Raw genomic sequence first — 26,634 nt, 5'->3', positions numbered from 1 at the left:
GCGCTGCCTGCTAAGCCTCGCACCACGACCCCGAACACCCAATGATGTTGCCCCATCAGGACAGCGAGCCCTGCTGTGAGAGGCTGCGCGAAGTGGCACTCAAGTCGCGCGCTGCGGGACGACGGCTCGGAAGTCGTTTTTATCGTTTTTGTCCCGTTCGGGCGATTCGTGCTGCCGTGACCCCGGTAGGCGTCGTTCCGCGTCGCATCGTCGATATACATACATACAGCGTGATATGCACGTCGAATCGACTCGGTGTCTGTCCCACGTCACATTGCTGTTCCCCTCGTCACCCTCCTCGCGTGCTGCTTTCCTACCCTTTCGCATTTCCTCTTTTTTGTAGACGAGTAATTGGCACCCAAAGGGAATCATGGCGCTTGTCGCGCACAACACCAGGCCGCTTGCCTCGCAGGGCTTGTTACATCAGGACAGGACGCGGTATCCGAGGTACTACGCTGAGCAGGGACAAACTTACGACGCCCAAGACCCCCCACCTTTCATCTACACTGGCCCGCGGTTGCAGAGCGCATGTGGTTCGCGCAAGGCCAAAAAAGTGCTTGGGCTCGTTGCGCAGTTCGAGAGGCGCAGTATCGAGGAGGAAGAAAGAGGCGGCCCAAATAAAGCACAAAGAACCCTGGGCCTCGTAACAGACCTGCCGCGCGACCGGAGGTCGTCGAGGAAATCGGGCAGCGGCGAATATCAGGGCACCTTTGAGCAGAAGCTCGCTCAGGCTGAGAAAGAGATCCGACGTTTGTCCAGGATGCACAATCTCGCTGTTGATGTAAACGACGAAGAGGGCGCGGCAGCTGACGATGAGCAATCCGACCATGAAGAGGAGCACGAGTACCACCTTGGGGCTGAGGATGACGATGAGGAAGCGTCGCCAGCAGACCCAGAGAAGACCCCTTACCTGGAACTGCCAATCGCGCAGTCACCGCAACAACTCTCGTTCCCGAGTAATCCCATCGAACTTGATGCTGGCCCCGACCACGAACTCCTCCTTCCACCGCGCAGGCCTCGTGCCAGACCACACTCCTACACCTCCCCACGCTTCAGCGAGCGTCCCAAAAACAAAATTGCTTCTTCGCGGTCGCGGTGCCTGAGCTCCCCACCAAACTTCTCACGACCGCTTTCCAGCTTCACCCCGAAGCCCGTACCTGGAGAGGACATGGAGCGCGACCCGCTCTCCATCCGCTTCAACGATATCGAGGACGATCCCCGCTCCCCGATGTCGCCCATTGGTGGCACCTTCGTCTCCAACGAGATCAAGGCCGCCCTGGAGAAACTCGAAATGGGCATCAGCAAGTCGCGCACCGCCTCGCCCATGCCCCCGTCCTCTCCTCCGCCCGCAAAACGCGCCAGCAAACCCCGCTGGTCCTCCCTCCCCGTCTCTCTCATGAAACTTGCGCACAAGCGCAAGTCCTCCAAGAACGAGGACGATGGCCTGGGCCTGCACATCCACCTCGAACGCAAGCAAAGCAAAGAAGTCGTCACGCTGACCGAGGAGAACCTCCAGCGCTGGGAAGACGAGGTCGGCTACGTGCCCAAGATGTACCGCCTGGGGTACGACCTGCTGAAATCCCCTGTCGAGCTCGACATGGAGGTCGAGCGCTGCACGCCGGTGCCGCCCGTCAGCAAGACACCCTCCCCGCGTCCGGATGCGCTGGCTCTCGCCCGCGCACAAGGCCAGATGCTCACGCCACCGATGAGCCTCTCGCCCCCCGTCTCCCCGCCGCTACAGCATGTCCACCAGCCCTCCTCAAACGGAAGCACCATCGGTGCGCTGGCGAGCCCTTCGCTCCTCACTCCAACATACACGCCTACCCTCAGCCAGGCTAGCTTCGCGCCCAGCCATAACCCATCCACAGCCATGCGCTCCTCCACCACCTCCGTCCTCCTCTGCCGCTTCCCAGAGCCCCCTGCGTGCTACGCCCCGGCACCGACATCCTGCACTTCGCACGCCCGGCCTCAGCCCTCGCTCGCCCAGCAGAAAGAGGCGCTCTCCCTCACGCCGCCGCCCTCCCAGCTCCTCACCTGCGTGACCTGCGGCGAAGTCGAGCACTCGTCCGCATTTCCCGCGCAGCCGCTTAGCTCGCAGTGTTTGCACGCTGGGCGTGTGTGCAAAGAATGCGTGCAGTGTTTTGTAGAGCGCGCGGTGGAAATGCGCGAGGGAGTGAGGTGTCCGGAGTGTGGGGTGAGGCTGGGGAGTGAGGAGGTAATGCGGGTTGTTAGTGTGGAGGTGCTGAGGGGGATTGGGCGGAGATATTCGGGGAGGCTGAGTGAGGAGGGGGCGTTGAGTGGGTGATTGCGATCTGTCATCCTGTGAGTATGGGCAACAATCATTTTTGAGGATTTCTTTTGTTGGTTGGACGGTGGAATGGAGCTGGCTTGGATGGGTTGGGAGTTTGGAAAGGCATATACCCCGCTAGGATAGTGTTATAATTAATTTCAAGGACGTCAAAAGCATACAAACTGCTAGTCTTCTACCCGCGTTGGTCGTGTGACATCGAGCTTCCTTTCTCGCCAACATGACCACCATCAATATCCTGGACGGTGTATCCACTTCTCCGTGCCGCTCAGATATGGCAGTCGCAGCGTTCAGTCCCGGACCACGAGACGCACATCGAGCCAATGCCCACCTATTTTGGGACACAGAATCACCATACAAGGTACCGTTTTAGTCATAGAGTGAGAACCCATGGAGCCAGGGACCGGTGGTTTTTGGGGCGAGGGAGTAGGACCGCACCGCGACGCGAATCACAGCAAGGACAGGCTGATTTTGACCCCGCGGCATGCTCGACAGGGTTCAGTCTTTGGTGGCGGCATAAGATCCCACATGGCGAATATTAGCCTCCTTTGGGAAGTAGAAGGAAGACAAGCAGCATTTGGTTGGCAGAGAAGCAAGCCCATCGGTCTGCGCAAAGGTTTTCCCTCGGTGACTGGGATGAGACACAGAGCATGGCCTCTTCTTTTCTTCCATTTCTGTCCACACTGTGTCTCAGCGGGGAGAGGAGGAAGGAGACTCGCAACGTGATCTCGAAGTGAAGGTCTGTTAGTCCCGTGGAAGACACCATCTACCTTCTTGTCCATATAGTTTTGGTTGGGAACAATGAGGCAGACACATGGCATGAATTGTGTTCATTCCTTCTTTTGGTTTTCAGGGAGGTCAAGACATTTAACGCAAGACATTTTGGTTTTATAGTAGAGGTTTGCAGGAGGCACATAGCATGACCAGCGAGCACACATGACTCGAGTCCCAGCCAAGACGCCCATGTTCTGAGACTGGAAAGATTCGGACCCCAGAGAGGCCCAGACGTCATGAAACATTCCATTTGCCTTTGGATCGTTGTGTGTCAGCCAGTCTGAAAATCTCAAATCTGTGAACTAGCACAAAGGTTGATCGAGGAGGGTTTCGCCCAAGTCACGTCGCCTACAATTTATATTCTCTCCCTGCTGCGCTGGGTACTTTCCATTTGTGTTCCGGTTTGGACCCGCTCACGCTTGAGAACTTACGGCTCTCCTAGAAGATCACACGCATGTAGACACTTGAGACTTTGACCAGCACGAGAAAAGATGCTGGTGATCGCGAATATCATAAGAAGCATGAAATCTGCACAACCTTGGGTTGTGTTCAAGACGGCAGCATGAGTGAATTCTGCGGTATTCTGGGTGTTCGCTATGGCTCTCTGACCGAAAGACAATGCACAAGTATGTCAGTAGTCGGGCCTCATCGATCCTTCTGTATAGGCTTTATTGATCGCCAAACCAACAATTTCTGGTCAGAGGTAGTTTCTTGGAAGTGAAAGAAGACATTACCACGTTTTGCATGGTTTTTTGGATGCAGAGATCTGGAATTTCAGATACATTTACACGAAGCATCGCGCATATTATATCTTTGGTCACCCTAAGCCCAAGGAAGTCACCTCCATATCACTGGGTTCGCCTTTTACTGATGGTCCATGCAGGCGTTGAGAAACAGGCATTCGCACGACTAGCGCGTAGTTCGCGTCAATGACGTAGGCCCTCGAAGCCACCTATTTGCAAAACGTCAATACTCCGAAAGCCCTTACACTCAGCGATCATGGCGAACGAAAAGAAGGAGACGAAGCCGGAGAAATCCACCGAAGCGAATGAGAGCAAACCGGACAAATCCTCAGGCAATGGCTATTCTAAAGAGGAAGTGCAGAAGGAATCTTCAAAAGCCGCCAAACAAGCTAAAGAAGCCCACAACAAAGCAACCGAACTCTTGCAAGCAGCAGCTGCCGCTGGGGACCCAGATGAACGCCAGAAACTCATGGAAGAAGCCCTCGAACAACAAATTCAGTCAAAGTCCTTCGGCAAAACAGCAAGGTATCTGCGCTCAGGTACATTCCAGGGCATGGCAGTCGGAGCCGGCCTCGGAATCGCTCCAGGAGCCTCGCTGGGCGCAATCACTGGGACATTAGTCGGTGGTGTTTCATCAACAGCCTTGGGAGGTATAGGTGCGGGCCTCGGTGCCGCGACTGGTTGGATGCATGGCCCGTTCTGGGACTTAGGGAAAGGAGGAGGGAACATCATCAAGAAGATCACGGGTAACTTACCTGGATGGAAAGCTACTGAGAGCCAGAAAAAGCAGCTTGAGAAGATGCTTGGACAGGTCAATGAGCAGGATACGCCTGGGATGGATGAGCTGGAGAGCTGGGAGAGCGAGGGCCCAAGCGAGGATCAGAAGGAGGTGATGGAAAATGTGAAGTCGAAATTGCCGTCCCTGCCTTCCCAAGGCAAATCAGAAGAGACCTCGAACAAAGGAGGAAATCAAGAAGAGAAAGCGCAGAAGGATGAACAAGAAAAGGAGCAGTCCAAAACAGGGGATTCTGCGAAGACCGAAAAGAGTCAATCGCAGGGCGAGGAGAAAGAGAATGATGATGATGAGAAGAATTCCGAGACTGCACAGGGAGCTGAGGGACGCAAAAAGCCGCGAAAGCTGCAGCCCAAGTCAGAGGAGACCAGTGCACCATCCGATAGCTCAGCTAGTGCTAAGAAGCAGCCTCGGAAACTCGAGAAAAGATCAGGGTGAATCAATTGAAGTCAAGTAAACCTGCATAGTGCTCTCGTCCTTGCGAAACGGAAGCTGCCCCCCTGTTATTATACTTAGCTTCTTAGTGATCTCTAGGTTATATTCAAGGGCTTAGGCATCTCAGCTTCCACACACGAAGCTGACTTGTTTGCATAACCATGTCGTGCTGGGCTCCTCCCTGAGAAGCGCAAATTCATCGCAGACACACTGTCGCGACATCATTACAAGATACCTTTGACAGCAATTCCAGCTAAGAAGAATCACCATGTTCCCATACAATGGACTCTATCTTCAATGGTGGCAAGTGCTGGAAGAGAAGGATCATAGTTTTGATACATTTGAGAAGGGGACTCTTTATTAACTTTGAATTTAGCGGTATTGCTACTAGGGACGAAAGGCCATGCGTACGCTTAGGTAGTGAACAAAGGGTGATGCGAATTTCGGATCAATGTTGAGTTCTCGAAATTCTGTCTTTAAGCAGAGCACCGCCACGTTCTGCGTGGTTCAGGATATTCCCTTCGGTCTATTGTCCTCTAGATGCAGGTCATGAAATGGATCGATGGTTCTCACACCTCGTTTCCAGGGCCTGGCATAGTGCACGCGGTAAGTATATCCAATTTCCAAATGCAGGTGCTTGCTCTTATAACACAGCGCTGCCGCTCATTGGCCTGGAGGATGGTACCTGTTCGGCGTGCTAAACACAATCTTTTCGTGATTTATGGAGATTATTCGGGCATTCTCAGAGTGAACATTCCTTATGTCGAGTTCTCTCGATGCTGCGGTCGCAAAGAGGAGAAAAGAGGACAGACAAATTGAGACTAGTCTGCAAGAAGCACTGGTCTTAACCCGTTTTGACAGTGGTCCTTTGCTTACCACTTCGCGATGGAGGATCCTTCTGAACAACTCTGCTGCGTGTCTAAGGTGGCTTGGCTGACACATATTATGTGTTGTTCCTACCGCTATGAGAGCATATAGTGTTGGATAAAGGAAAGATTAACATGCAAGTTAAGTAAGCGCGCGTTTCTACTCGTAGGTGCCGTATCAGAACCTCGGCAACCAACGTGCATCGCTTCTCCGCACTGGCAGAACATCAGGTTGATTCTACACAAGACAGCCCAATTCAACGAGTGAAGCACCATTGATTATGGCCGACAAGTCCGACCAGTATGCCCGCCAGGCTCTGAATAGACTGGATATCCTCTCCTCGCATCTAAGCACCGTCAAAGCGCCGGCTGGGAGGCTCACGAAGCTATCGCGGTCGCTCAGTGGCAAGAAAGCCATCGTCACGGGGGCTGCATCTGGCATGGGAAAAGAGACGGCGAAGGTTCTAGCTGACGAGGGCGTCAAAGTCGCTGTTCTGGACCTGGATAACAGCAAAGTACAAGCAGTTGTCGAGGAGATCAATGCTGTCCATCCCGGAAGAGCAAAGGGCTGGGTATGCGATGTAGCGGACCGCGATCGGATCAAGCATGTGTGCAAAGAAGTCATCGATGCTTTCGGTGGGTTAGATGTTCGTGGCTGACCATCCCAGTGAGCATGATACGAAGCTAACAGAAAAGATTTTGATTAACAACGCTGGCGTGTCGCTCGGTGGTGGTGCTTTTGATAACGACGACTCGTTCGAGTCGCGCTGGGACAAGACTCTCGACATAAACATTTCAGCTCTCGCAATCTTCATCCGCGCATGTGTGCCAGCATTGCTCAAGAGCGATGCGGCACGGATCGTGAACATTGCGAGCACGGAGCATTTTGTCACAGGACCAGCAAACGCGGCATATAGTGCGACCAAATCAGCAGTGACCGGACTGACGAGAGCGTTCGCAGTAGAGCTGGGAAAGTATGGGAACATTACGGTGAGCTTGCTCGATTGAGGAACGTTGAAGGTCGCGTAGAGAGTCTAATGGGGCAAGCAGGTTAACACTATTTGTCCGGGACCGATCATTGTGAGTTCGATGCTGCTCTTGACATGTTACCACTGATCGGAGTCCAGACTGGCATGACAGCACGGATCTCACCCGAGCAGAAGGAAGCATACGCCAGACGACGTGTGCCCTTGCGGCGGTATGCTGACGCGGAGGAGGTCGCGCAGAGTACGTCAAATCTCTTGTGTTTCACTGGTCATTGCAATCAGACGCGCTTACGCTTCACAGTGACAGTCAGTGTTTGCCTACCCGCTTCGTCCTACCTGCATGGCACCACAATACCAGTCGACGGAGGAATGACTATACGACATACTTGAGTGGATCAGATAACTTTAATGTACGATTGCGATGCAAATGGCCCCACGCCTAATGATGAATTCCCGCGGTGACAATCAAGATTCGTCCTTCGCTGCCCAGAACTTCTCCAGCGACATTCCCATGCTCCCAGGTGTGAATATGGAAATTTGGACTTCAAACTCATCTTGTCGACCTCGTCAGTCTTAGCTTGATCGAAATAGTACGACTTCTTCGGCGTCGTCGTTTCCTCATATCAGCTGCATCCTTTGAGTGTATATTCCTCCAAGTCATCACCGAGATCGTCTTGGTCTGCGCTGAACTCGTTCTCGCATATGATAAGTTCCTCTTTGTTGGCGTTGACGTACTCGTAAGATTGAGTTACGAAGTCGCGTAACGTAATAGCGTCCACGCGCTTCCTGCAACGGTTCAGTAAGCATGATTCACGCGATCGCGCGTCATCTAGTGTCTAGGGCAAGGGCTCCCAGTGTTGAAAGATCCTCGCCGCCTCACCCACCCATTGAATATCATTTCTGTTCTCTTCCAGTATCGCCCTTCTTGAGCGTCGTGAGCGTACAGCCTGCGACTTTCCGTCAGTGTATGTGACGTCATAGTGCGTCTTGCGTCGGACGGCCGCTCACATCGTACAATATTGGTCGTTTGTGCAACGCCAGCGTGAAGGTACATCATTTTCGGGTTCCATATCCAAGCATAAGCGGATAGCCAAAGGATTTTGTTGTTGTGCAGTCAAAATGTCGTTCCACGTCAAACGGAGCGAAACCGCTCGTCAGAAGGAGCTCACCGTGCATAAAGGCGCGCGTACGACCACATGGCTTATTCCAGAAGCTCGTCGCAGTGTCCGGGAGATTCAGCTTTTCCATAAGCCTGGCGCTTATAAAAACCTCCCTGACAGCCATAATCCATTGATTCCCCCGCCCCATTGGCACTGGTACCAGGAGGAGTATTTCACCGTGCTCCAGGGGTAAGTTATGGCTCCCAGTCGGTTCAAGATCACCGCAGACCATTTTCCACTTCAGTGCTAAGCTAACCACAATTACACGATCCCAGACGTTTCATCTTCACACTTGAAGGTAAACAAATTCCTGTTACACCAAATGATCCTCAGCCCGTCACCATACCGCCACTGGCACGTCACACCTTCAAGGCTGATCCGACATGTGACGAACCGTGCAAGATTCAGATCGAGCTCGAGGTGTCACCGCTCGTAGACGAAAAGATGGCAGAGGAGGAGCTCGGCGGCAACGAGCGCTTCTTCCGCAACCTGTACTGCTACCTCGACGACTGTGAGTCGCAAAACGTCACGCCCAGTCTATTCCAGCTGCTCCTGTTTCTTCATTCGGCTGAGGTGAGCCTTGCGTTTCCCGGGCCCGGATGGCTTGCCCGCCCTCTATCGTATGCCTTCGGTTTGGTTCTGGGAAAGTGGGTCGGTGAATATGTCCTTGGCTATAGGATATCATATCCCGAGTATTACGATCCAAGCATGATGAGCAAGAAGTCGAAATGATATGGCCTTGGTAGAGAACTCCCAAATTTTACGAGTCGTGCCCTGATCACCATTCAGACAAGGAAAGAACACGAACACATCCAATTGTTGTACCACAATTTACAGGAACGACGAAATGCATCTCCACGTCTTGTATTCATTTGCTGTCAATCCATGCAAAAGAAAAACTGTGTGTATTTCAAGCTGACAAGCGGACCCGCTTTATTCCTCCGTCCCAATCATTCTCCATATATGATGATGTCCCAGGTCCGAACAACCATATATCCATCAAATGACCGAGACAAGACTTTGGACGAGAAAGACAACCACATACAACGCGCAAGCGCACCATATACCCATCTCATTTCCACATCCAGTACCCTGGAGGAGTTGCAAGTGTGCGGAATGGAGACTGACAGAACCCACCATTTACACTCCTTAATTTGGCCGTTATTGTCCAATCTCGAGCACCGCTGATGGGCAACATGCCATGGCAGTAGCCATCTAAGCTTTCTCAACCACCGAAGAACAACCCCATGGTCGTCGTCGAAACTGTTTTTGAGACAGCGCAGAAAACTACGTGTAATCGGCGTCGAAACTTGCTTGTCCAAGCTTCTATTTCCAGGCACCCCACAGACGCCCCGCAAACAAGTCTACAGAGCAGAGACCGACATACCGTCTCTGTGCATACTGAGCCCTTGGCTCCGCCACTTCCACCGGTGATGACATCTTCCCCTCCCGTCCTCGGTCGTCCCCGGCGGCCCTACCAACAGCTACGTCTCGAATGGTACGCACGTCGGTGATCTCTGCTTTTTCTGTTGGTTCCCAGAAGCACACCAGGTGAGCTTTGCCTCGAGCACTTCTAAGTCATCCGCAGGGAGCTCTCCAACAAGCGTGTAAGTCCAAACTGCGGGAAAGAGCACTGCTGCTATACCTTTCATTTCCATACCCATCATCGGCCTTTGCTTGTGATGGCGCTGTCAACCACCAACGGTCCTCTACGTCTGGAGTAGCGAGCAACCAAGGTCTCCACTGCGGCTTCTCACTTATCGCTTCCCAAAGAGCTTTTAGACTCAACAACTACCCGCCCACATGTCGTTAGATGGTGTTGATTTCAGACCCCAACAGCGCACTATGGTAGCAGCAAATTTCATGATGCTCTCCACCACTAGCTCTTCGTCAATGCAAGTCGCACTTCTTATCAACATCACACACACAGTAACACAAAAATCACCTCGCACACTCTTCAATTCCACACATCCTATTCTACACCCTGGGCTTTCCCCATCCTCCTCCCGCCCACCAAACCTTCTCCTTCAGTACCCCAAAATAGATATTAACACCGGTTCGGAGATCAACGCCAGGTCTCGTCCCCAGCCAATTCAGCCAGCCAGCACACCAGTACCGGATTAGATTAAGCATTTTGGAACCCAAAACTCACACCCCGAATACAGACAAGGTATTTTCGCGCGCTTCATCAATACATTTCTAGGTCCCGCTGACCTGCCAGATGCTGTGACACAGGAAACGAAGAGAAGAAAAGAACAACAATGACTTGCGGGAAAGGTGAGGAAAGAACAGAGGAAACGAAGGGAAAAGAGAAAAGAGTAGGAAAGATATGTCGAGAAGTCGAAGTAGGAGGGTCGGTATGTATGGACGCACCCAGCGGTGCGCCGGACAGGCACAGTCGGAAGTATTGTGGAAAACTTTGTGACGAGAAGTCAAATCGAATGAAGTTCCAGTGACAAAGTTGAGGATTTCGAAGTAGATGAAACCAGCAGCGAGGCCGTAGCCGTGGTCGCTGTGTTGATTGGGGTATATGCAAAATCAGCCAGCCGCCGATGTGAACGTAGGCAGAGCCCGTAACGCCTTCGCCGAATGAGATAAAGAGACCAGTCATAACACGTGTGAAGGTTAGGCAATCTTTGTAGCTCAGGTAGCGAAGCTCTTCTTCCGACCGAAGATCGTCCGCGTGCGGCTCTTCTCACGCTTCTTCGCGGAGCCAGGTTCCTTTTTTTCAGAACGACCGGAGCGGATCGATCGGGTGTCCGAGGTGGACGTGCTCTCATCCAGATATTTGTCTTTGTAGATCCAGCTGTTACCGACCATGCTGACGCCCTTCGATTCGGCAGCTCTGTAAAACTTGGCTGCCTTCTTCATGTCCTTCCGGCAGCCTACACCTTCAGCGTAGCAGTAGCCAGCCTCGACAAGGGCATCGGCATCTCCCCAGTTACCGGCAATCTCGTAGCAGCGAACAGCAAGGCTCTTGTCTTGCTTTGCGCCCCAACCATTCATGTAACATTTTCCAAGCTCGTAGATGGCAACACCGTACTGTGCTTTATGCTGCTTTTTCTTTATCAGATCGGTCCGCTGACCGTGCTTGGTTTGATCTTCGTCCTCGGCGATCTCGAGCTGGCCAGAGTCGACAGCCTTACGAAGCCACTGGAAGGCTTCGGCTTGGTTCTCGCGCATTCCCCAGCCATGGCGGCATGCAAGTCCGTACCAGAACATGGCTTCGGCGAGCCCTGCACGGGCGGCAAGGCGAAAGTGGTAGGTGGACTTCATCAACTCACCAGCCTCGTGGAGTTCGACACCCTTGTCGCAGTGCTCCTGGGCCGTGATCTGATCTGATGCGGTACCCGGGCGGATGGTGCTGTTACTGGAAGTGAGCGAGGGCGCACCACGTTCGGTTGAAATGCCCCGTGTTTCGATGGAGGGACGCTGTCGGCTGGCAGAACGGGGCGGCGACACTGGTGAAGGCGGCCGTGCTCCTGCTGTGGACTGCTTTGGCTGGTCCCAGCCAATCTGGCTGTTCAAAAAGTCTTCAATGCCGATAGACTTACGATCCAGCTTGCGACCTCTTGGGAGATCGAATTTAGAGTAAGTATACGTGGCAGCCTGGTTCGAATAGTCGGTTGAGCGCCGCCAGTCCTCACTCGTCATGCTCACAGGAGTATGAACTACGTCATTTGCGTATGGGGGGAAGATGGAGCTCTCCGTAGAGTCTTGTCGAACGGGGTGATTATCGAGGGATGGTCGCATGTAAGCACTCTCGTCAGAAGCCTGTCGCGACGGCGCACGATCCATGCTTGGCCGTGCGTCGAACGACGGCTGCCTGCTCGTGGAGCTCCTAGGCCGCGAGAAGTTGGCGAAAGCTGGGCGAGGAAGTTGGTGACTAGCAGTCGATCGCTCCGAAGATGCAGAGGGCGAGCGGGGAATAGACTGGTTGGAGAAAGGAGTAAGGGGAGAATGAGACCTAGACAGGCTAGAGCTTGGAGACAGGTTCCTGTGAAGAGAATCGTAGGAGCCACCAAGTGACATGTCTTCGACCTCGTCCGCACTGTCATTCTGGACAGACCTGGCGGTCGGGGACATCTTGGGAGATCGAGCTCTTTGCGAACCGGGTGACCTCGGTGGCCGCAGGCTAGAGTTTGATTGCTGTCTGTGGGGTGGTGCATCGAGGTTTTGCTGGGCCTTCATGGCTTGCTGCAGGGCGTGCGCGTTGGACCGAGGAACATTGGGCGATACCGGTGTGGCCTCCTGCAATCCAATTGCTGGTTCCGGCGACATTGATCGCGGGATGTCGAAGTAACCCCGGGGCTGGGGAGGCACAGCCTGCTCGCCAATGGGGGAAAGAACGTTTCGGTATGGCATCGGCGGTTCACGCAGCGAATCGTCGTCGTCGTCGTCGCCGCCGAACATGGGGTACAGCGACTTGTGCTTGTCGGTCGACGTCTGCGCGCGCGGAGAGTTTTGCGGCTGCTGTCCGGGGCTCCTAGGGGGAGGCTGTAGCTCCTCGTTGGGCGAGGTGACGGTGGAATTGGAGAGCGAAGAGAAGTAGCCAGAGCGGTTACCAAACTCATTCTGGATTGTGAGGGGCGCGAGGCGGCTGATGCGCCGGCCAGCCTTCTCCTCCTGCTCGAATCGCTTGGCCAGCAGCCGGCCCTGCATAGCAAGGGCGTCCAGAGGGGAGAGGGCGGGCGGCACCTCGCCGGTGCGCGGGCTGGGGAGGTCGTGCAGCGAGAGGGAGCTCATGCTGGCGTTGGAGGGCGGGTCGGACGAGAGCGAGCGGAACTCGAGGCCGCCGGGGCGGTCCAGTCTGTTTACCATGGCGAAGGTGGAAGGAGCGGATCGAAGGCTCACGCGCCGTATTTCATGAAGCCGGCGGCGGGCAGCGGGGGTGCAGTGCAGCGGGCGGTGTCGTCATGCGCGGCGTGGTGAAACCAGGCGTGGAGGCAAAAGTCGAGGAATTATGCGGGGGGCAGTGGTTGCGACCGCCTGTGAATGTGTGCGCCGGCTCGTTGGGCGGCCTCGGGGAAGTGGCAATGGGCGTGCTGGGGTATGGCAGGCGCTATGCTGATCGCAACGGGCGCGAGTGGATGGCAGTGGACGTGGGAGGGGAGCAGCGGCGAAGGAGCGACGGGGCGAGGATGGGCAGCACTGGGACGGACAGCAGCACCTGCGCCGAGCACACGCTTTGCAAAAGACGTGAGAGAAGACAGCGAGCTCCGCAACGGTGGCAGACGGCACAGCGCTGGGACGGCGCACTAGACACTGTTCTCCATTTTGGCGGCTTTGCTGCCCCTGAGCCCTTGGCGCACTGGCGGGCCGCCTCCAAGTTTAGGGTTGCTGGTTTCAGGCCGACGCGCTCCAACGGCCACCAATCGCAGCACCCACGGCGCCGGTGGCGCCAGTCAGCGGACCCGGGAGAAGCAGCGCGGAATCACGACAATCTCAGCCCAGCGAATGCCCGCCGCGCATGACGTGCGCCGCCCGCCTCGCTGCGCTGCCCTGGCTGCGCGCAGCTCCAAGGCCGCCTCCGCGCGCTGGGCAGATGGCCTCGACGACGCACAACGACGCCGGCCGTCGCGTCGCGTGCGTGCGTGCGCTGCCAGCCGGCCCGTTTCACCATGTCGGCCCACGCCGTTTGGGTCAAGCCGCCTCGCTGCGACAGCTGCATCCGAGTCCTTCATTTGGCCGCTGGCACGAGCCACACCCCCTCCCGCGAACATCACAGTTGCTCAGCAGCCAACGTTAATTCTACGCGAACACAGGACGATCATCTCTTGAAGCTGTCGACCCTGCGTCCAACCACCGCCGATGCGCATCTCATCGATGCGAAAATGATCTAAGAATACAGTCACGCCTGGCCAGACTGCGAGGCCTCCTGCTTGGTCCCTCTTACATTACCACACCAACTCACCTTGGCCACCCCGAATGCTGCCCGACTCGACTAGCTTCCAGCTTGGCCTGGTCGCACGCCTGTCGCCCGCGAGCCTCCACGCGTTTGCCGTGTGGGCAACCAGATGCTCCATGTGATTCAGTCACCGCAACAACTCTCTAACACGTACGAGGGCGACCAGTGCACACGATTGTATTTGGTATCTGCTGATAGTCTGAATTGACGGTCCTTCGTTGGTACACTGCGGCGAGTACAAGCACGCTGCATTGTCCAAGATGGACTGTCCATCCCTTTACTGGCTGGCGCGAGACTGAATGCAGCGCCGACATCCTGCTTGCCTGGCTCAGCATATCGTGTCCTTGCTTTGGTGTAATTACCCCGACAGTGCTTCGCAAGAGACCATCACAAAACAGGAAATACATATCCGGCCCGCAAACATGAGGTTGCCGCCATTGATTTTGCCGATGTTCCGGCCAACGCAAGTCTCGAATTCGATAGACCGGAGTCAAACGTTACCCAAGATTCCAACATTTAGTTTGAGTGTGGCGGTAGAAATGTCCGTTCGCTGATTTTCCTTCATTGGGAGAGGAGAGTTGGGGAGTCGTGAGCTGCAACAGCTTCGTCTCAAACGGCCTTTTCGACCTTCTCCCAGGACTGTGCAGCATCTTCCAGCTGCGGCTCTGCTGTCGCCTCGTCCAGCGATACTCGTTTGACGCCCATCATCCACCCGACCAAGCCGGCGGGTACCCAATTGCCCACAACGTCGTACGTTATGCTCCCACGGCCTACGCGCCACACACGACGTGGTCGTCTCTGGCTAAGTGCATCGAACACAGCGTCGTGCAGCTCTCGCAACGAGCTTCCCGTGCTGTTTGCCGTGAGGAGGCCTCGATCTTGGGCGGCCCGGCTCTGATTTACAAAGTTGGTCGCGTACAGTTTCCGCGTTGTCGCCGGCCACACAATCGTATTCGGTCCGGCAGTGGTTTGCAGATGATGTTTGCTGCCAACGCGTGAGCAGTCAAACGTCCCCAGCTTGAACTGGCACACGTCAATGCCTAGCGTGCCGAGTTCGCCCCTCAGCGACGCTGTGAACCCCTCGAGGGCGCTAACGACGGCGGTTTCGACGCTGTGGAACGGGGGGCGCAGGGACGCCACGATGCTCGGGGTGCACATCAAAACGCGCGCTTTGAACTCGCAAATGGTGGGGAGAAACGCCTGTGTAACGGCGATCGTGTTTAGCACCTTTGCATTTAGTGCATCAGAATACAGCTCAGGCCCAATTGTTTCAATGGGTCCCGAGGGGTAGATCAGGTCAGGGACCAAGACCAGTCCCCGGAAAAGTAGGTTGTGTGGCGAAGCCCCGGAGAATGCGACATGGGGCTTGAGCAACAGATCTTTGAAGCGCTCCATCGCCTCCTGTGTGCCTAGGACATCCGCGACGTCCAGATGTAGTGGCCGCACGTCGGCTCTCGACTCGCCTTGGACTATTTGTTCCTCTTCCAGGTCCGAGCATACTATGTATATGATGAAGCCGCGTCGTTCCAGGTCAAGCGAGAGCGATTTGATGATGGGCGAGTTGGGCGGACCCGCGAGGACTGTCGCAGTCAGCGTCTGTCGTGTACAAGCATGCGCGCATCCTACCGATGACTTCCCTGCGCGCGCCATTGCTTGCGCGCCGTGCTCTTCTTTTTCTCCGAGATTTGTTTCTTTCCCGCCAGAGGAGCACTCCGCCCGTAGCCAAGAATGCTACAAGAGCGGCCGTAAGCGCGCGATTCCTGGAGACCCAGTCCTGGAGACGGTCTACGTAGGCGCCGGAGACTGCGCGCGGGGGCGGCGGCGGCGGAGGTGGTCGCGCATATTCAGGAAGCCAGCCTTCAGGGACGGATCGTTTGATGTACCCGGCTACGCTTTGAAAATGCCGGTCCGAGGCGTCAAAGATGTTGCCCGTAAATTTCCGGATGTCTTGTGAATACTCAGACAGCTGTCGCGCGAATCATCACTCGTTAGCAACCGCCCGACGAGGCGCAAGAGGGCACTCACCACGTCCAGGAAGTGCTGGTCGTCGGCCGTCATGGCAGTGAATTAAAGTTATAAATAAAAAGCTACGAGTAAAGTACAGGGCGAGAAGGTAGGGTTGACATTTGCGTCGTCATCTGCGGAGTTTGAGCGCTCAGATCGCGGAGCACATGTGGCGTATCGCGCCTTCCGCCGTTGGTGGCGGCGGAACTCGCACGTGACCCCCCGAAGTCCTCTGGCCGTCGCACCTCCAGTCTTATATGCGCCTGCGGCTGACGCGCATGCAGCCTCTGTACATTCTTCTTCTATAGATACCCTAGTTTAGGCACGGTCCTTGATTTGCTCCGCTAGTCTTTCCTTCGTGGGTTGCCTCTGCGTACGCTGTGTCTTTCGCCGCGCGACAGCTTACGTGGCTGGCTGGCGTTGCCTCGTCTTCATAATCGTCCTTCGAGTCTCTTCTACGCATAGTTCAAGTGCGACTGCCTTCCTCTCTCACTTTCCAGCCAGTCTGCCTTTTTCTTTTCACTTGCCTATCAGCAAGTTCAACCCCCAGCAACTGTTCGGACCGAATACTGAAACTGGAACATCGATCCGCAGACTGTCAGCGAAACGTCAGGCAGGACCCGCAACATGCGGGAGATCGACGCGCACTTTGATGCGTACGAACATCTCAAGCATCTACCGCGCGATGGCGAAGCACTACATATGCTTCGAAAGGCAGCTTCTATGGTCAAGCCTATGATGAGGAAACGAGGCTGGAAAGTTGGCACACTGGCTGAATTCCTTCCTGATGAACCTCAGCTGCTAGGTACGACTGTGGCTAAACACGAAGTACCTACGACTAAGACTGGGCAGGGTTGAACATCAATAGAACAGAGAGGATACTGATTAGGTTGCGCTATCACCATGATTCAAGGCAATTCTTACCCATGGAGCAGATCACAGATACTTTGCTGCATGAGCTTTCGCATATCATCTGGGGTCCACACGACCATAACTTTCACAACCTTTGGAATGAGTTGCGCGACGAGCATCAATCTTTGGTCTCGAAGGGCTATACTGGTGATGGTTTCCTATCACAAGGCCAGAAGCTTGGAGGGAAGCGGATACCACTAGACGAAATGCGCCGCCAGGCTCGGATATCAGCAGAAAAACGAAAGGCGACTACAAACCAGAACGCAGGCGGGCGTCGATTAGGAGGGGGGCTGAATTCCCGCGGCGTTGATATGCGCAAGGTCATCGCCGACGCCGCGACAAGGAGAACCAGTATCACAGAAGGCTGCGCAAGTGGCAGTTCCGAAGCCGGAAGGCTACGCGATCAACAAGCACAAACTGGATTCAGGACAAAGGCCGATGAAAACGACGCGAACGATCTAGCAATCGCGCAAGCTCTGCAGGAGCTCATGGAGGAGGAGGAGATGATCAAGTTGGAAGAGTTGTGCGCACCCAACGGAGGGGGAGGATTGGCCTGGGATCCTGTGAATGGCCTACAGTTCGACACTGACCCTCCTTCGTCGCGAACACCAACCCCGAAGCCAATACCTTCTCGAAGCGTGTCTTCGACTATCGCAGGACGACCGTTGTCGCGCTTAGTTACGGAGAACGCCGCCAGACGACCTACATCATTACCAAGCTCTCGTCGCCCGTCGTCTCGCCCCATATCACAGGAGGAGGAAGCCATTCGTAACAGGCCGTTGCCACCTTCGCCCCCCGAACCGTCACCAGCTTCACTCGCCGTCCCCACGGACCCGGACAAATGGGCCTGCCCTCAATGCACGCTGCATAACCCGCTTGACTTTCTCGCATGCGGAGCCTGTGGTCTCGAGCAGCCGCCACAGCCAATCCCGCAAAATCAGCGCTACGGTTCCTCTCATCATCCGGCCAGCTTACCAAAGCCACCCCCTGCAGTAGGGCTTAGAGGTGCCGGTGCTACGCCTTTCGAACCTGCCAAGGGACGGATAGGCTGGAATTGCCTCAATTGTGGGACTTTCATGGAGCACCAGTGGTGGACCTGCTCACTTTGTGGGAAGATGAAGGACGAGTCGTGAATACGAGAAGAACGCCGGTCCTCCTGGATGACCATTCCATCTCCACTCTACTGATGAATTCGGCCGAGAGTCACATCCGACAAGACAAGCCACAGATCTGTCACGTGCGACGCAGCTTGCTATAGTGTCAATGGCACTTTTGATGATCCTACACCGAGAAAGGCGAGGTAAACATCGCCCATTGTGTTTGCGGTTCTGGCCTAAGAAAGTCGGTCCAGTCCACAAGTCCTGCTTGCCGGAGGTGACTGAAAGCGATTATCTTTCTATCACCGCGCACACCGCACGAAATTACCAGATGTTTTGATATTCATGTCGGAGGCATATACCTGATACGCGCCTCTATTATGGTACATTGAACGCACAGCCAGCGGGTCAGCAGAGCATACATACCCCTTTTGTTATTAGATCCAGCCCTCAAATATTCTGTTCAGACCATCATCAGAGCCCCTCTCCCCTCGTAATAACCACATCCGTTGTCCTCATAATTCCGCCATTCCTAATACTCTCCCTCCGCGCCAATTCCCTCTCCCTGCGAATATCAAACGCGCCCCCATGTTCCCTTAGTATGCTTTCGTCGCTGTCGCCCGCACGCTTCCCCCAGTCCTTATCCCCAGTGCTCTTTTTGCTGAGACTGCTCATCGCGAATGACTGTCCTTCTCCATCCCCTTCGTCGTGCTTCATGTACCCTGTAGACTTGTACGGCGTGGCGAGTGCGGAAGTGCCTGCGCGGCTGCCGTAGGAGCCGAGGGTCGTGCGCAAGGAGGTGAAGAAGCGGGCGAAGAGGGGCTTAAGAGTGGGCAGATTGGCGGCAGTTATGCCGACATTCATTTCGACTCTTGATCACGGAGTGCGTTAGATTCGCATACCGACACTGACGAGAAGCAGGAAGGAAAGGGAAATGACTCACTGCTGCCAGATATAGTACCAGCTCCCGTTCCCGGTGAAGTCCATCTCGTCAAAGAAATGGTACTGCATCGGCGTCTTGTATATCGCTGTAGCAGTCGCCAGCAACCCGAGCGCCATGCAAAATGACAGGCCTAGCTTCGTTTGAACGTTGACCTGGAGTTTCCACACGATGGGGATGGGGAGAAGCGCGAAGAGGAGGTCCGTTGCTATATTGACGGAGGAATTGAACACGCCGATGTTCTTGAAAATGCTGATTGGGTAGCACTTTGCGTTGCTGTTCGCGCGAGTTGGTCAGCCATCACATTCAGGGATATCTAGGACCCACGTACCCTAGCGGCGGCTTCAAACTCAGATCGTACGCCGCGCGCACCGGAATACACTGGAAGATGATCGCCATGGTACTCCCAATCGTAAACGCGACCAGAAATACGAGCGTCGCTATCAAAAACGTGCGCCATCGCGTCCGATCCGCCAGTCTGAGCAGGAAAAAGCCGATCGAGAGCTTGATGAAGGAGTACGCGAAGATGATGAGGATGGCGTAGACGTAGACGTATTTAAAGAATGCGGGCATGTTGGCGAGGGGAAAGGCGAGACCGGAGAGGTCGAAGTGGCGGCCGAGACCGAGGGTTACGACTTTTATGAAGAGGCCGGTTGTGGTTATGGAGAGGGCCATGGCGATGAGCATGAGCCAGTCTGGTAACGTTAGACAGCTAGAAGGACCTGCATGGGTTGAGGTTTCTGGTTTGGGGGAAAAGGGCTTCTAAGGGAGTGGAACAGAGCGTATCGATGGATCGTCGCGATCCGTGTGAATTGTAGATATGAAAGGGGGATGTACCGTCGATACCGAACATCTTCAGCATGAAGACTCTCACGTATATCCTCAAGATCATCGTGAGCGCCGCAATGCCGAAAAGTGTGCAGTCAATCGCAAGCAGCGTCGGGCCATGGTTTTCTGCCAGATACTCCGGTGATGGGGGCGGCCCCGACGGAGCCGTCCAGCTCATGTTTTCTTCCTCCTCCGCAACGATTCGACGTGGATGCCGTAGGGTACAATCTTCACCAAGATCCGTTCACCTGGTAGGCAACAACCTTGTGCCCCGCGCGATGCAGGAACAAAAATGATAACAAGACAAGAGAACCGATCGCTGCAATAGCACCGACGTGTTGCCTATATAAGGAAGTCGATCAACTCGTGTGGTATCCAGTATATAGCAAGCCAGGTACTGCGAGGAAGAGGATTGGCTCAGCGGGCCGGCCAGCGGGAGTGAGCGCGCTAGATTACCACTTCGCTTGCAGTACGCAATGTATGGTGTGCAACTCTCTGACTCTTGCAACGATTCAGGCAGGGCTCCTGGAAGGGTAGGATGTCACATGCATACGAGCGAGCATCGTACACAGGGTTCCAGAGCGGTGGAGCGTATGTGGAGAATACCGTCCAGTTCCCGGGTACGTATCGCCGCGGAAGGGTACCAGGAAAATATTTGCAGACGAGGTGACGGGCGTGCAGGATGAGGGACTCGGATACGAAGAGATCACTTATGCACGGACTTGCCGTGATGGATATACTGCAGAGTCTGTGGGTGCAGTCGGTTGCGCTCGTTTCGCCACTCGGGGGACAGACGAATGAGGATGTATGCTCGTATGTAGTGCAAGGAGTCTGTAGGGTCATTTTACACGCGAGGGAGATCTGATACTGGCTATGGCGCGGGTGAATGCACTGCCCTAGATCTCCCCCGCCCAGCTTCAGCATGGTTGGGTATTGCAACCAATGAGTTGGTATTGCGCGTCGTCTTCCTCACGTGTAGATCGAGGTCGCATGGCCGGTTGTGTGTAACCGGGTGAATGCCGATATTGCGCATGATCGGGAGGGCATCATTTGCTTCACCATGGCAAAGGAAAGGCTCGCAATGAACAACATCGAGGGAATTCCTGGAGCTCGTGCTGCTCAGCTGTATCTGTGAGGTCTCGATCAAACAGTCCCCGCTCAGGCCAGTGACACGAGTGAACCCGTCAGCATCCCCGCTCAACGAGAGATTGCACATCGCGGACGCTGCCACGCTTCCCCGCTCCGACTGTAATTCAAGCTTCTCCGCGTGATATTATGCAATTGCGACCTGCGATCATAGTCCTATTGGTAGGGTTCCAGGCCTTGCGAATACTAAGCATCGGTGATCCCAGGCTCCCAGGGACCCAGTGGGCTGCATCGAACCTTATTTACCTCGCACGCAGAACGGCGCGACCGGGTACACCGCATTTACTTGGTCAAAACACCACTTACTGAAGGACTTGATGTCAGTCTCTGCACTTGTCGAAGAGATCAAACCAGGGAGTCGGTCCCAGGAACCAGAAATAGCATCAAAAACTGATTGCAGGACGCGGGACAGGAGATCTCATGGCGACAGATGCGCAACAACTGTTGTTTCGTTCTAGATGCTGGAAACCACCTCAGGGCCCAAAGGCTAAATTTACATCGCTCGCGAGTTGGTGACCGTAATGTCAGGGAAGCTGAAATCGAATGTTTGTTGTGAGCCTATGCAAGAACGGGTCGGTAGCTGAATCAGGTCCGTACACCGTGTGAAGGGATTAACATTTAATGATGAGACCTGGACGCATGCGCGGAGCGTGGTGCAACCTCGTGAGGCGGCGATGCGATACCGGAAAAGATGAATGTAGCCAATGGCGCAAGATCAAGCCATTGTTCCTGGGTAGAGGTTTCGGGCCGTCCCCCGCAAATTCACGACTCGCACGCTCGCTACTGCCGTCACAGCCTAGCCTACCCGAAACACACCACTGGCACAGTCAATCAGCTGAACTCTTTCTCGGAGGCAGCTTGATTTCTCCTGATACCTGCCATCAGTTGGTCAAGATATTCGAATATTCGTACGCGTTTCTTTGTGGTGGCACAGTCTCACAAGCGAAATTTCTCCAACTTCCTAATCCGGGCAAAGTAGTCGTATTCACCCTGGCCCAGTAATGAATTCGTTCGCCCAGACGGAACCTACATTTGACAGCCGCAGAAGTGACAGGCGCTTGGACGGAAGCCCCACCTCCGCGCTTGACGTCCAGTGAGACCCTGCATGGTTGAGAACCTAGGACCACTCTCACCACCAACCAGGCGTTGTCAGCCCCCCGAAAGATGGTCTTTTACCGTTGCTGCCTGCTCCTATTCGGTCACTAGTCAGAGAGCTGGGTTTTCAAATAGCGCAAATTCCAGTAACCGGCATTGTCGCTCTTCGACTGACCGCGACCATAATGCCGAACGCCAGGCTTGCGTACACAGTGGACCCTGAGTCGTGGACGAAGGGCCCAGAAATCGGTATTTGAAGCGTGTTGCGTGCATCCTTTAATCTCTGCGCGTCTCTATGTCTTCCATCCGCCTATAGTATCTCCGTGTTAATCCTGGGCCTCGAGTTCGGTCGTGCCGCACGCCTGTACACGAACTTAACCGCGCGCCCGCGCAGTACCTCCTCAGCCTCCCACAAGTCGATGAACTTTATTTTCTAATTCTCCTGTTCACCTGCCCACCTTCCTTCCGGCAGAAACGGAGAGACCTCACCGCCAGCGATGCGGACAGCTGCAGTAGTAGGGGCGATCCTGCTTGCCCCTGCAGCCTTCGCTGCACCCCAGACTCTTACCACAAGCGAAGAGTACCTAGACTACTCAGTGCTCGATACAGCTCCAGCAAGCTCAAATGTGCTGCAAGCGGACGTCTTGGCCTCTGCAGCAGCTATTAACCAGCAAATTTACCAGTCGATCAACAACCCTACGCAATGGAGGAAATGCAACCGCAATAACGCCATATACCGCCGCGAGTGGTCAGTTTCTCGTGCCTCAAATTGATGCATGGTGGCTGACATGACCTAAACATGACAGGGCCGCTTTCTCCACTTCCGAGAAGAAGGACTATATCACGGCAGTGCAATGCATGTCGAAGCTGCCTTCAAAGACGCCTAAAGAGAAGTGTCCAGGATGCCAGAATCGCTACGACGTATGTCGTCTTTGTGCTCGCAATCTGATAGGTTCACAACGCTAACACCTGTCTCAATAGGACTTTGTCGCAACCCACATCAATCAAACTTTCTCGGTAATATGCGGCAGTCCCCACCTCCTGAAACCTGGCTGACGGATCTAGATCCACAATACAGGGAACTTCTTAGCTTGGTCAGTAGCATCTTAATGCAAGAGGAATATGTTGAACTGACCTGGTATCCCGCATCTAGGCACCGCTACTTCACCTGGGCGTACGAGCAGACGCTTCGCAAAGAGTGCAACTACAAGGGCTACCAGCCTTACTACAACTGGCCTCGCTGGGCGAGGAACCCTGCAGGATCTCCAGCCCTTGATGGATCTGCCACTTCCATGGGTGGAAACGGTCTCGGAGGAGATCGTTGCACGAACCAGACCTTCTATGGGATACCCACACAAGCCCAGCCGCTAATTGAAATCCCCCACGGAACCGGTGGAGGTTGTGTCGACTCAGGCCCGTTCAAGGACTGGAAGGTTAATCTAGGACCTGTCTTCACGGATGTGACTTGCACGCCTGCCAATCCTGAGACAAACTTCACCAACGGTCTAATCGGCCTCGGCAAGAACACTCGCTGCCTAAGGCGCGATATCTCATCGTGGACTTCGAGCCAGTGGACCAACGATCAACAGGTGACCAAACTGCTGAAGAGCAAGGATATGAAGACCTTCTGGTACGACATGCAGGGCGGAGAGAATCCTTTCTCCAATAACTTCATGGGTGTGCACACCGCAGGCCACTTCACGACAGGTGGTGATCCAGGCTCGGATTTTGTGGCATCGCCTGGTGATCCTTGGTAAGTAACGCATCTTTAATTTCGCGTTGCTCTTCGTACATGCTTACTGAGTCCTGTAGGTTCTTCTTCCACCATGGCCAAATCGACCGTGTATGGTGGACATGGCAGAACCTCGACCCTAAGAACCGTATTAACGCGATATACGGTACAGTCTTCCTTGCGGATCCCACCGCGGCCAACGCTACACTTAATGATAGCATGAACCTGGGCTACGCGTACCCCGGCACTGTCACTATTAAAGATGCAATGAGCACCCTTGCGGGCCCTTTCTGTTACGCGTACATATAGACGTAGAAAGACACGTCACTCTATAGAGAGGTAATGTTTTTGTAGATAGATTATGGGAATAATACAGACAAGGTTTATAGGTTACTCGAACTGCGCATGTTCTTGCATTGTGGTACTGGCGTATAGGTAAATGTTTCGCATGTTCACAAGTGGGCTGTATTGTCGTATTTTTACGATGTTGGGTGTGATCCCTGCTAATTTGCTGTGTTGGGTTTGTAAATTCGTTGCGTTTGCCTCTGTTGAAGCTGCTATAAGAACAGACTCTTCTGCTAGAGTGTGCTTTCTCTTTGCATTAATAACCTTTAGATCAAATTCCACTCAACTAAGTATTACAAATCATTGTGTGGTGTTGCGACAGTGACGAAGTTCACTCGAAACGAGGCCCCACCCGCGCCACAGTAAGTGGCGCGCATGACGGTCAAATCGGAAAACTGGTTTTATCCCCGGCGAAACCGCAGATCTCAAAATCTCACTCGCCTCACTCCTCTTTGTATCTATCAACTGAAGTACTAATGCCTCAATTCGAAAGCAAAGTCTACGCGCCGGATCAATATGATGACGTCATACTGGGCGCCCGTGGTGCCTGTCCTTGAAGATGATTTGGCTCACCAATTGCTTGTGGATGGGCCGCCGGCTATCGTCGCCTTGCTTATTCCAGGGATGTCGATGTACATGAGTCTATATGCATTAGCAGGAGGATGGAAATGGACAAGCAGGGCGTTGGTGCTACCTACGCTACTGCTCTTCTGGGCGAGCATTGAGATTGCGCCAGTGAGGTGCTTGGCGCTTCGTGGAGTATTCGATTTCGGGAGTACGTAGAGAGCCGACAATTTTGGATTTGCAAATGCTGACATCCTGTAGTTGCGATTGGCCTCATGAAGTTGCTCGAACTACATGTGCTGGCCTGGAAGAATCAGTTGCCAAAGTACACCAGCGGCACACCTCCAGGACCATCAATAGTAGCACTACTCCTACTCACTGAGTTGCGCTACGAATCGTTCTCACCGAACCCAATTAGACTGGCACCATTACCTCCGTATCCCTTCCCGCGCTCCCCGGAAAAGAGGAGGCTTTTCTACTCAGAACCTGCTCAGCTTATCATCCATATTGGTATGTTCCTCGTCATGCAAAGCCTACCTCAATACGCGCCAGTCAAAGCGTTTGGCGTTCTTCTGAGCATCTGGATCATCTTCACCACTTGCGAGCTCGTGCTCCGCTACAAGACTAGCCCGCCGCTTTTTGCACCCATCTATCTTGCCGACAGTCTCGCAACCTTCTGGACCGAAATATGGCACAACGCCTTTGCATCACCTTGCCGCACACTCGCGTACAACCCAACGATGTGGGTGCTTGCCAAGGTCGGATTCCCTCGGCATATTGCGCGATCACTCGCTGTCATCGCCTCGTTCGGTCTGATGGCTGCCTTCCATGCAGAGATCATGTCACCGCTTCTACCGCCAGAGGGCAAGAAGCGGATTGGGCTTTTCTTCGTGCTCAACGGGATCTTCACAGTTACCGAGGTGGCTGTCTGGGGGAAAAGGAGGGATTGGCGGCGCGCGCTGATGGCTTGGATTATTGAGCTTTCGCTCGCGAGTTGGGCGGTCCAAACAGCCCAGGTAGCTGATGGACTTCTGAACGCGGACTGGAGAGGTCTGTGCCGGCCCAAGATACAGTGAGACTCGTCTCTGTAACTGCTTGTCACAGCAATATCTCTCTCATAATCACCTTCAAACAATTGACTAATGTCTGATCTGAGTTGGATACTGGCGGTGTCTCGAATGTAAGCGAGTAACGCATCAGTTACTATAGGAAATAGTGTTGATGATCGAAGGCTATCAACGTACAGGGAAGAGATAACAGAATCTTCCATCTGCGCCCAAACAAGGTTATCTTGGTATCACTGAGAGGTCACTTATGCACGTGGGGTTCAGGACCTAAAACGACAGAGCTGAAAGATTGACCTAATGACGTAGAACGTATATATAGTCTCTTCTCAGGAGGCTCGGACCAGCCCACGGTTGACCTAGGTAATCGCCCAGAGTCAACCGAGCGCACTCATGCGAGACGCAGTCGTACGCGGCTTGCCAATTCTCATATTGGCCAGCGATCTTGTGGCAAACCTTGCTTGTTACCCGGAAATACCACTGAAACCATGCGCTGTATGTCTCGAACGGCAACGGCGAGGGACATTATCAGACAGACTAGATGTCTTTCTGTCCTCAGATGACGAAGAGATGCTGATAGTTTTTGTTTTTGGTGAGCTTTCTCTCTAATCTTATCCTTCGCGGTATTTCCACTGATGCGATATTGACGTTCGCCCATCGAGAAGTTCCGAAACTACTCGTATCGTAAGACGTCGCTTGTACATCGACGAAGCGCGAACCTTTCGGTATTACGATTTTTTGCGGGTTGGCGTCTGAGCAAGTCAGTGTTAACCTGAATGCACAATGGCGACGCTTACCGCTGATAGTGTCCTTGCGAACAATCTTCGTCTCATTTCTCTGTTTGTTGTAGACAAGCACTCTCTTCTCTTTCTCCGGGAGGCCTACGTGGTTTTGCAACCTTGAGTCGGTAGTTGAGGATGTAGGAGTTCGTGAT

The 26,634-nt window shown here is 54.1% G+C and overlaps 10 protein-coding genes across 10 annotated transcripts; 7 read left to right on the top strand and 3 right to left on the bottom strand.

Moving 5' to 3' along the window:
* The first annotated feature begins 20 nt into the window (after window positions 1-20).
* CC84DRAFT_1162893 (uncharacterized protein) lies at window positions 21-2,468 on the top strand. The gene has a single exon (XM_018178118.1). It carries the CDS (start codon window positions 371-373, stop codon window positions 2,303-2,305), a length of 1,935 nt encoding a protein of 644 aa, XP_018039487.1. The 5' UTR covers window positions 21-370; the 3' UTR covers window positions 2,306-2,468.
* A 1,574-nt stretch (window positions 2,469-4,042) lies between these two features.
* On the top strand, window positions 4,043-5,245 carry CC84DRAFT_1240962 (uncharacterized protein). The gene has a single exon (XM_018184037.1). It carries the CDS (start codon window positions 4,082-4,084, stop codon window positions 5,054-5,056), a length of 975 nt encoding a protein of 324 aa, XP_018039486.1. The 5' UTR covers window positions 4,043-4,081; the 3' UTR covers window positions 5,057-5,245.
* Window positions 5,246-6,138: 893 nt separating this feature from the next.
* On the top strand, window positions 6,139-7,320 carry CC84DRAFT_1116150 (short-chain dehydrogenase/reductase SDR). Its single transcript, XM_018175451.1, has 5 exons — window positions 6,139-6,566; window positions 6,616-6,909; window positions 6,970-6,999; window positions 7,047-7,146; window positions 7,207-7,320. The coding sequence occupies exons 1-5, from the start codon at window positions 6,201-6,203 to the stop codon at window positions 7,293-7,295; spliced, it is 879 nt and encodes a 292-aa protein (XP_018039485.1). The 5' UTR covers window positions 6,139-6,200; the 3' UTR covers window positions 7,296-7,320.
* Window positions 7,321-7,752: 432 nt separating this feature from the next.
* CC84DRAFT_1195057 (uncharacterized protein) lies at window positions 7,753-8,909 on the top strand. The gene is made up of 2 exons (XM_018181386.1): window positions 7,753-8,254; window positions 8,341-8,909. The coding sequence occupies exons 1-2, from the start codon at window positions 8,025-8,027 to the stop codon at window positions 8,795-8,797; spliced, it is 687 nt and encodes a 228-aa protein (XP_018039484.1). The 5' UTR covers window positions 7,753-8,024; the 3' UTR covers window positions 8,798-8,909.
* A 1,539-nt stretch (window positions 8,910-10,448) lies between these two features.
* Window positions 10,449-13,006, bottom strand: CC84DRAFT_607405 (uncharacterized protein). Its single transcript, XM_018186861.1, has one exon. The coding sequence runs from the start codon at window positions 12,884-12,886 to the stop codon at window positions 10,709-10,711; it is 2,178 nt and encodes a 725-aa protein (XP_018039483.1). The 5' UTR covers window positions 12,887-13,006; the 3' UTR covers window positions 10,449-10,708.
* Window positions 13,007-14,582: 1,576 nt separating this feature from the next.
* Window positions 14,583-16,031, bottom strand: CC84DRAFT_1185759 (DUF1776-domain-containing protein; the record flags this gene model as incomplete). Its single annotated transcript, XM_018180819.1, has 3 exons — window positions 14,583-15,553; window positions 15,600-15,939; window positions 15,999-16,031. The coding sequence occupies 3 exons, from the start codon at window positions 16,029-16,031 to the stop codon at window positions 14,583-14,585; spliced, it is 1,344 nt and encodes a 447-aa protein (XP_018039482.1).
* A 573-nt stretch (window positions 16,032-16,604) lies between these two features.
* CC84DRAFT_1174477 (WLM-domain-containing protein) lies at window positions 16,605-18,022 on the top strand (the record flags this gene model as incomplete). Its single annotated transcript, XM_018180097.1, has 2 exons — window positions 16,605-16,782; window positions 16,830-18,022. The coding sequence occupies 2 exons, from the start codon at window positions 16,605-16,607 to the stop codon at window positions 18,020-18,022; spliced, it is 1,371 nt and encodes a 456-aa protein (XP_018039481.1).
* A 154-nt stretch (window positions 18,023-18,176) lies between these two features.
* Window positions 18,177-20,066, bottom strand: CC84DRAFT_607306 (uncharacterized protein). The gene is made up of 4 exons (XM_018186860.1): window positions 19,764-20,066; window positions 19,258-19,621; window positions 18,930-19,202; window positions 18,177-18,857 (listed from the first exon to the last, which is right to left on the bottom strand). The coding sequence occupies exons 1-4, from the start codon at window positions 19,930-19,932 to the stop codon at window positions 18,461-18,463; spliced, it is 1,203 nt and encodes a 400-aa protein (XP_018039480.1). The 5' UTR covers window positions 19,933-20,066; the 3' UTR covers window positions 18,177-18,460.
* A 2,426-nt stretch (window positions 20,067-22,492) lies between these two features.
* Window positions 22,493-24,036, top strand: CC84DRAFT_1085231 (Di-copper centre-containing protein; the record flags this gene model as incomplete). Its single annotated transcript, XM_018174092.1, has 6 exons — window positions 22,493-22,743; window positions 22,802-22,916; window positions 22,977-23,012; window positions 23,061-23,089; window positions 23,149-23,748; window positions 23,808-24,036. The coding sequence occupies 6 exons, from the start codon at window positions 22,493-22,495 to the stop codon at window positions 24,034-24,036; spliced, it is 1,260 nt and encodes a 419-aa protein (XP_018039479.1).
* A 304-nt stretch (window positions 24,037-24,340) lies between these two features.
* CC84DRAFT_1116133 (uncharacterized protein) lies at window positions 24,341-26,042 on the top strand. Its single transcript, XM_018175450.1, has 2 exons — window positions 24,341-24,847; window positions 24,898-26,042. The coding sequence occupies exons 1-2, from the start codon at window positions 24,589-24,591 to the stop codon at window positions 25,710-25,712; spliced, it is 1,074 nt and encodes a 357-aa protein (XP_018039478.1). The 5' UTR covers window positions 24,341-24,588; the 3' UTR covers window positions 25,713-26,042.
* Window positions 26,043-26,634: the final 592 nt, after the last annotated feature.

The sequence above is a fragment of the Paraphaeosphaeria sporulosa genome (assembly GCF_001642045.1).
Source record: "Paraphaeosphaeria sporulosa strain AP3s5-JAC2a unplaced genomic scaffold CC84scaffold_3, whole genome shotgun sequence".
Taxonomy (NCBI): domain Eukaryota; kingdom Fungi; phylum Ascomycota; class Dothideomycetes; order Pleosporales; family Didymosphaeriaceae; genus Paraphaeosphaeria; species Paraphaeosphaeria sporulosa.
This window is presented reverse-complemented; position numbering and strand designations above follow the sequence as displayed.

What these genes read in the sequence shown, in the direction of transcription:
- CC84DRAFT_1116150 (XM_018175451.1), top strand. Translation starts at nt 6,201, where the DNA reads ATGGCCGACAAGTCCGACCAGTATGCCCGCCAGGCTCTGAATAGACTG. An exon ending in TTTGTCCGGGACCGATCATT is followed by an intron (nt 7,000 to 7,046) that starts GTGAGTTCGATG and finishes ATCGGAGTCCAG; the next exon opens with ACTGGCATGACAGCACGGAT. An exon ending in CGCGGAGGAGGTCGCGCAGA is followed by an intron (nt 7,147 to 7,206) that starts GTACGTCAAATC and finishes TACGCTTCACAG; the next exon opens with TGACAGTCAGTGTTTGCCTA.
- CC84DRAFT_607306 (XM_018186860.1), bottom strand. Translation starts at nt 19,932, where the DNA reads ATGAGCTGGACGGCTCCGTCGGGGCCGCCCCCATCACCGGAGTATCTG. An exon ending in GAAGATGTTCGGTATCGACG is followed by an intron (nt 19,622 to 19,763) that starts GTACATCCCCCT and finishes TAACGTTACCAG; the next exon opens with ACTGGCTCATGCTCATCGCC. An exon ending in TGGTACTATATCTGGCAGCA is followed by an intron (nt 18,858 to 18,929) that starts GTGAGTCATTTC and finishes TCCGTGATCAAG; the next exon opens with AGTCGAAATGAATGTCGGCA.
- CC84DRAFT_1195057 (XM_018181386.1), top strand. Translation starts at nt 8,025, where the DNA reads ATGTCGTTCCACGTCAAACGGAGCGAAACCGCTCGTCAGAAGGAGCTC. An exon ending in TATTTCACCGTGCTCCAGGG is followed by an intron (nt 8,255 to 8,340) that starts GTAAGTTATGGC and finishes ACACGATCCCAG; the next exon opens with ACGTTTCATCTTCACACTTG.
- CC84DRAFT_607405 (XM_018186861.1), bottom strand. Translation starts at nt 12,886, where the DNA reads ATGGTAAACAGACTGGACCGCCCCGGCGGCCTCGAGTTCCGCTCGCTC.
- CC84DRAFT_1162893 (XM_018178118.1), top strand. Translation starts at nt 371, where the DNA reads ATGGCGCTTGTCGCGCACAACACCAGGCCGCTTGCCTCGCAGGGCTTG.
- CC84DRAFT_1116133 (XM_018175450.1), top strand. Translation starts at nt 24,589, where the DNA reads ATGATGACGTCATACTGGGCGCCCGTGGTGCCTGTCCTTGAAGATGAT. An exon ending in TGGAGTATTCGATTTCGGGA is followed by an intron (nt 24,848 to 24,897) that starts GTACGTAGAGAG and finishes GACATCCTGTAG; the next exon opens with TTGCGATTGGCCTCATGAAG.
- CC84DRAFT_1240962 (XM_018184037.1), top strand. Translation starts at nt 4,082, where the DNA reads ATGGCGAACGAAAAGAAGGAGACGAAGCCGGAGAAATCCACCGAAGCG.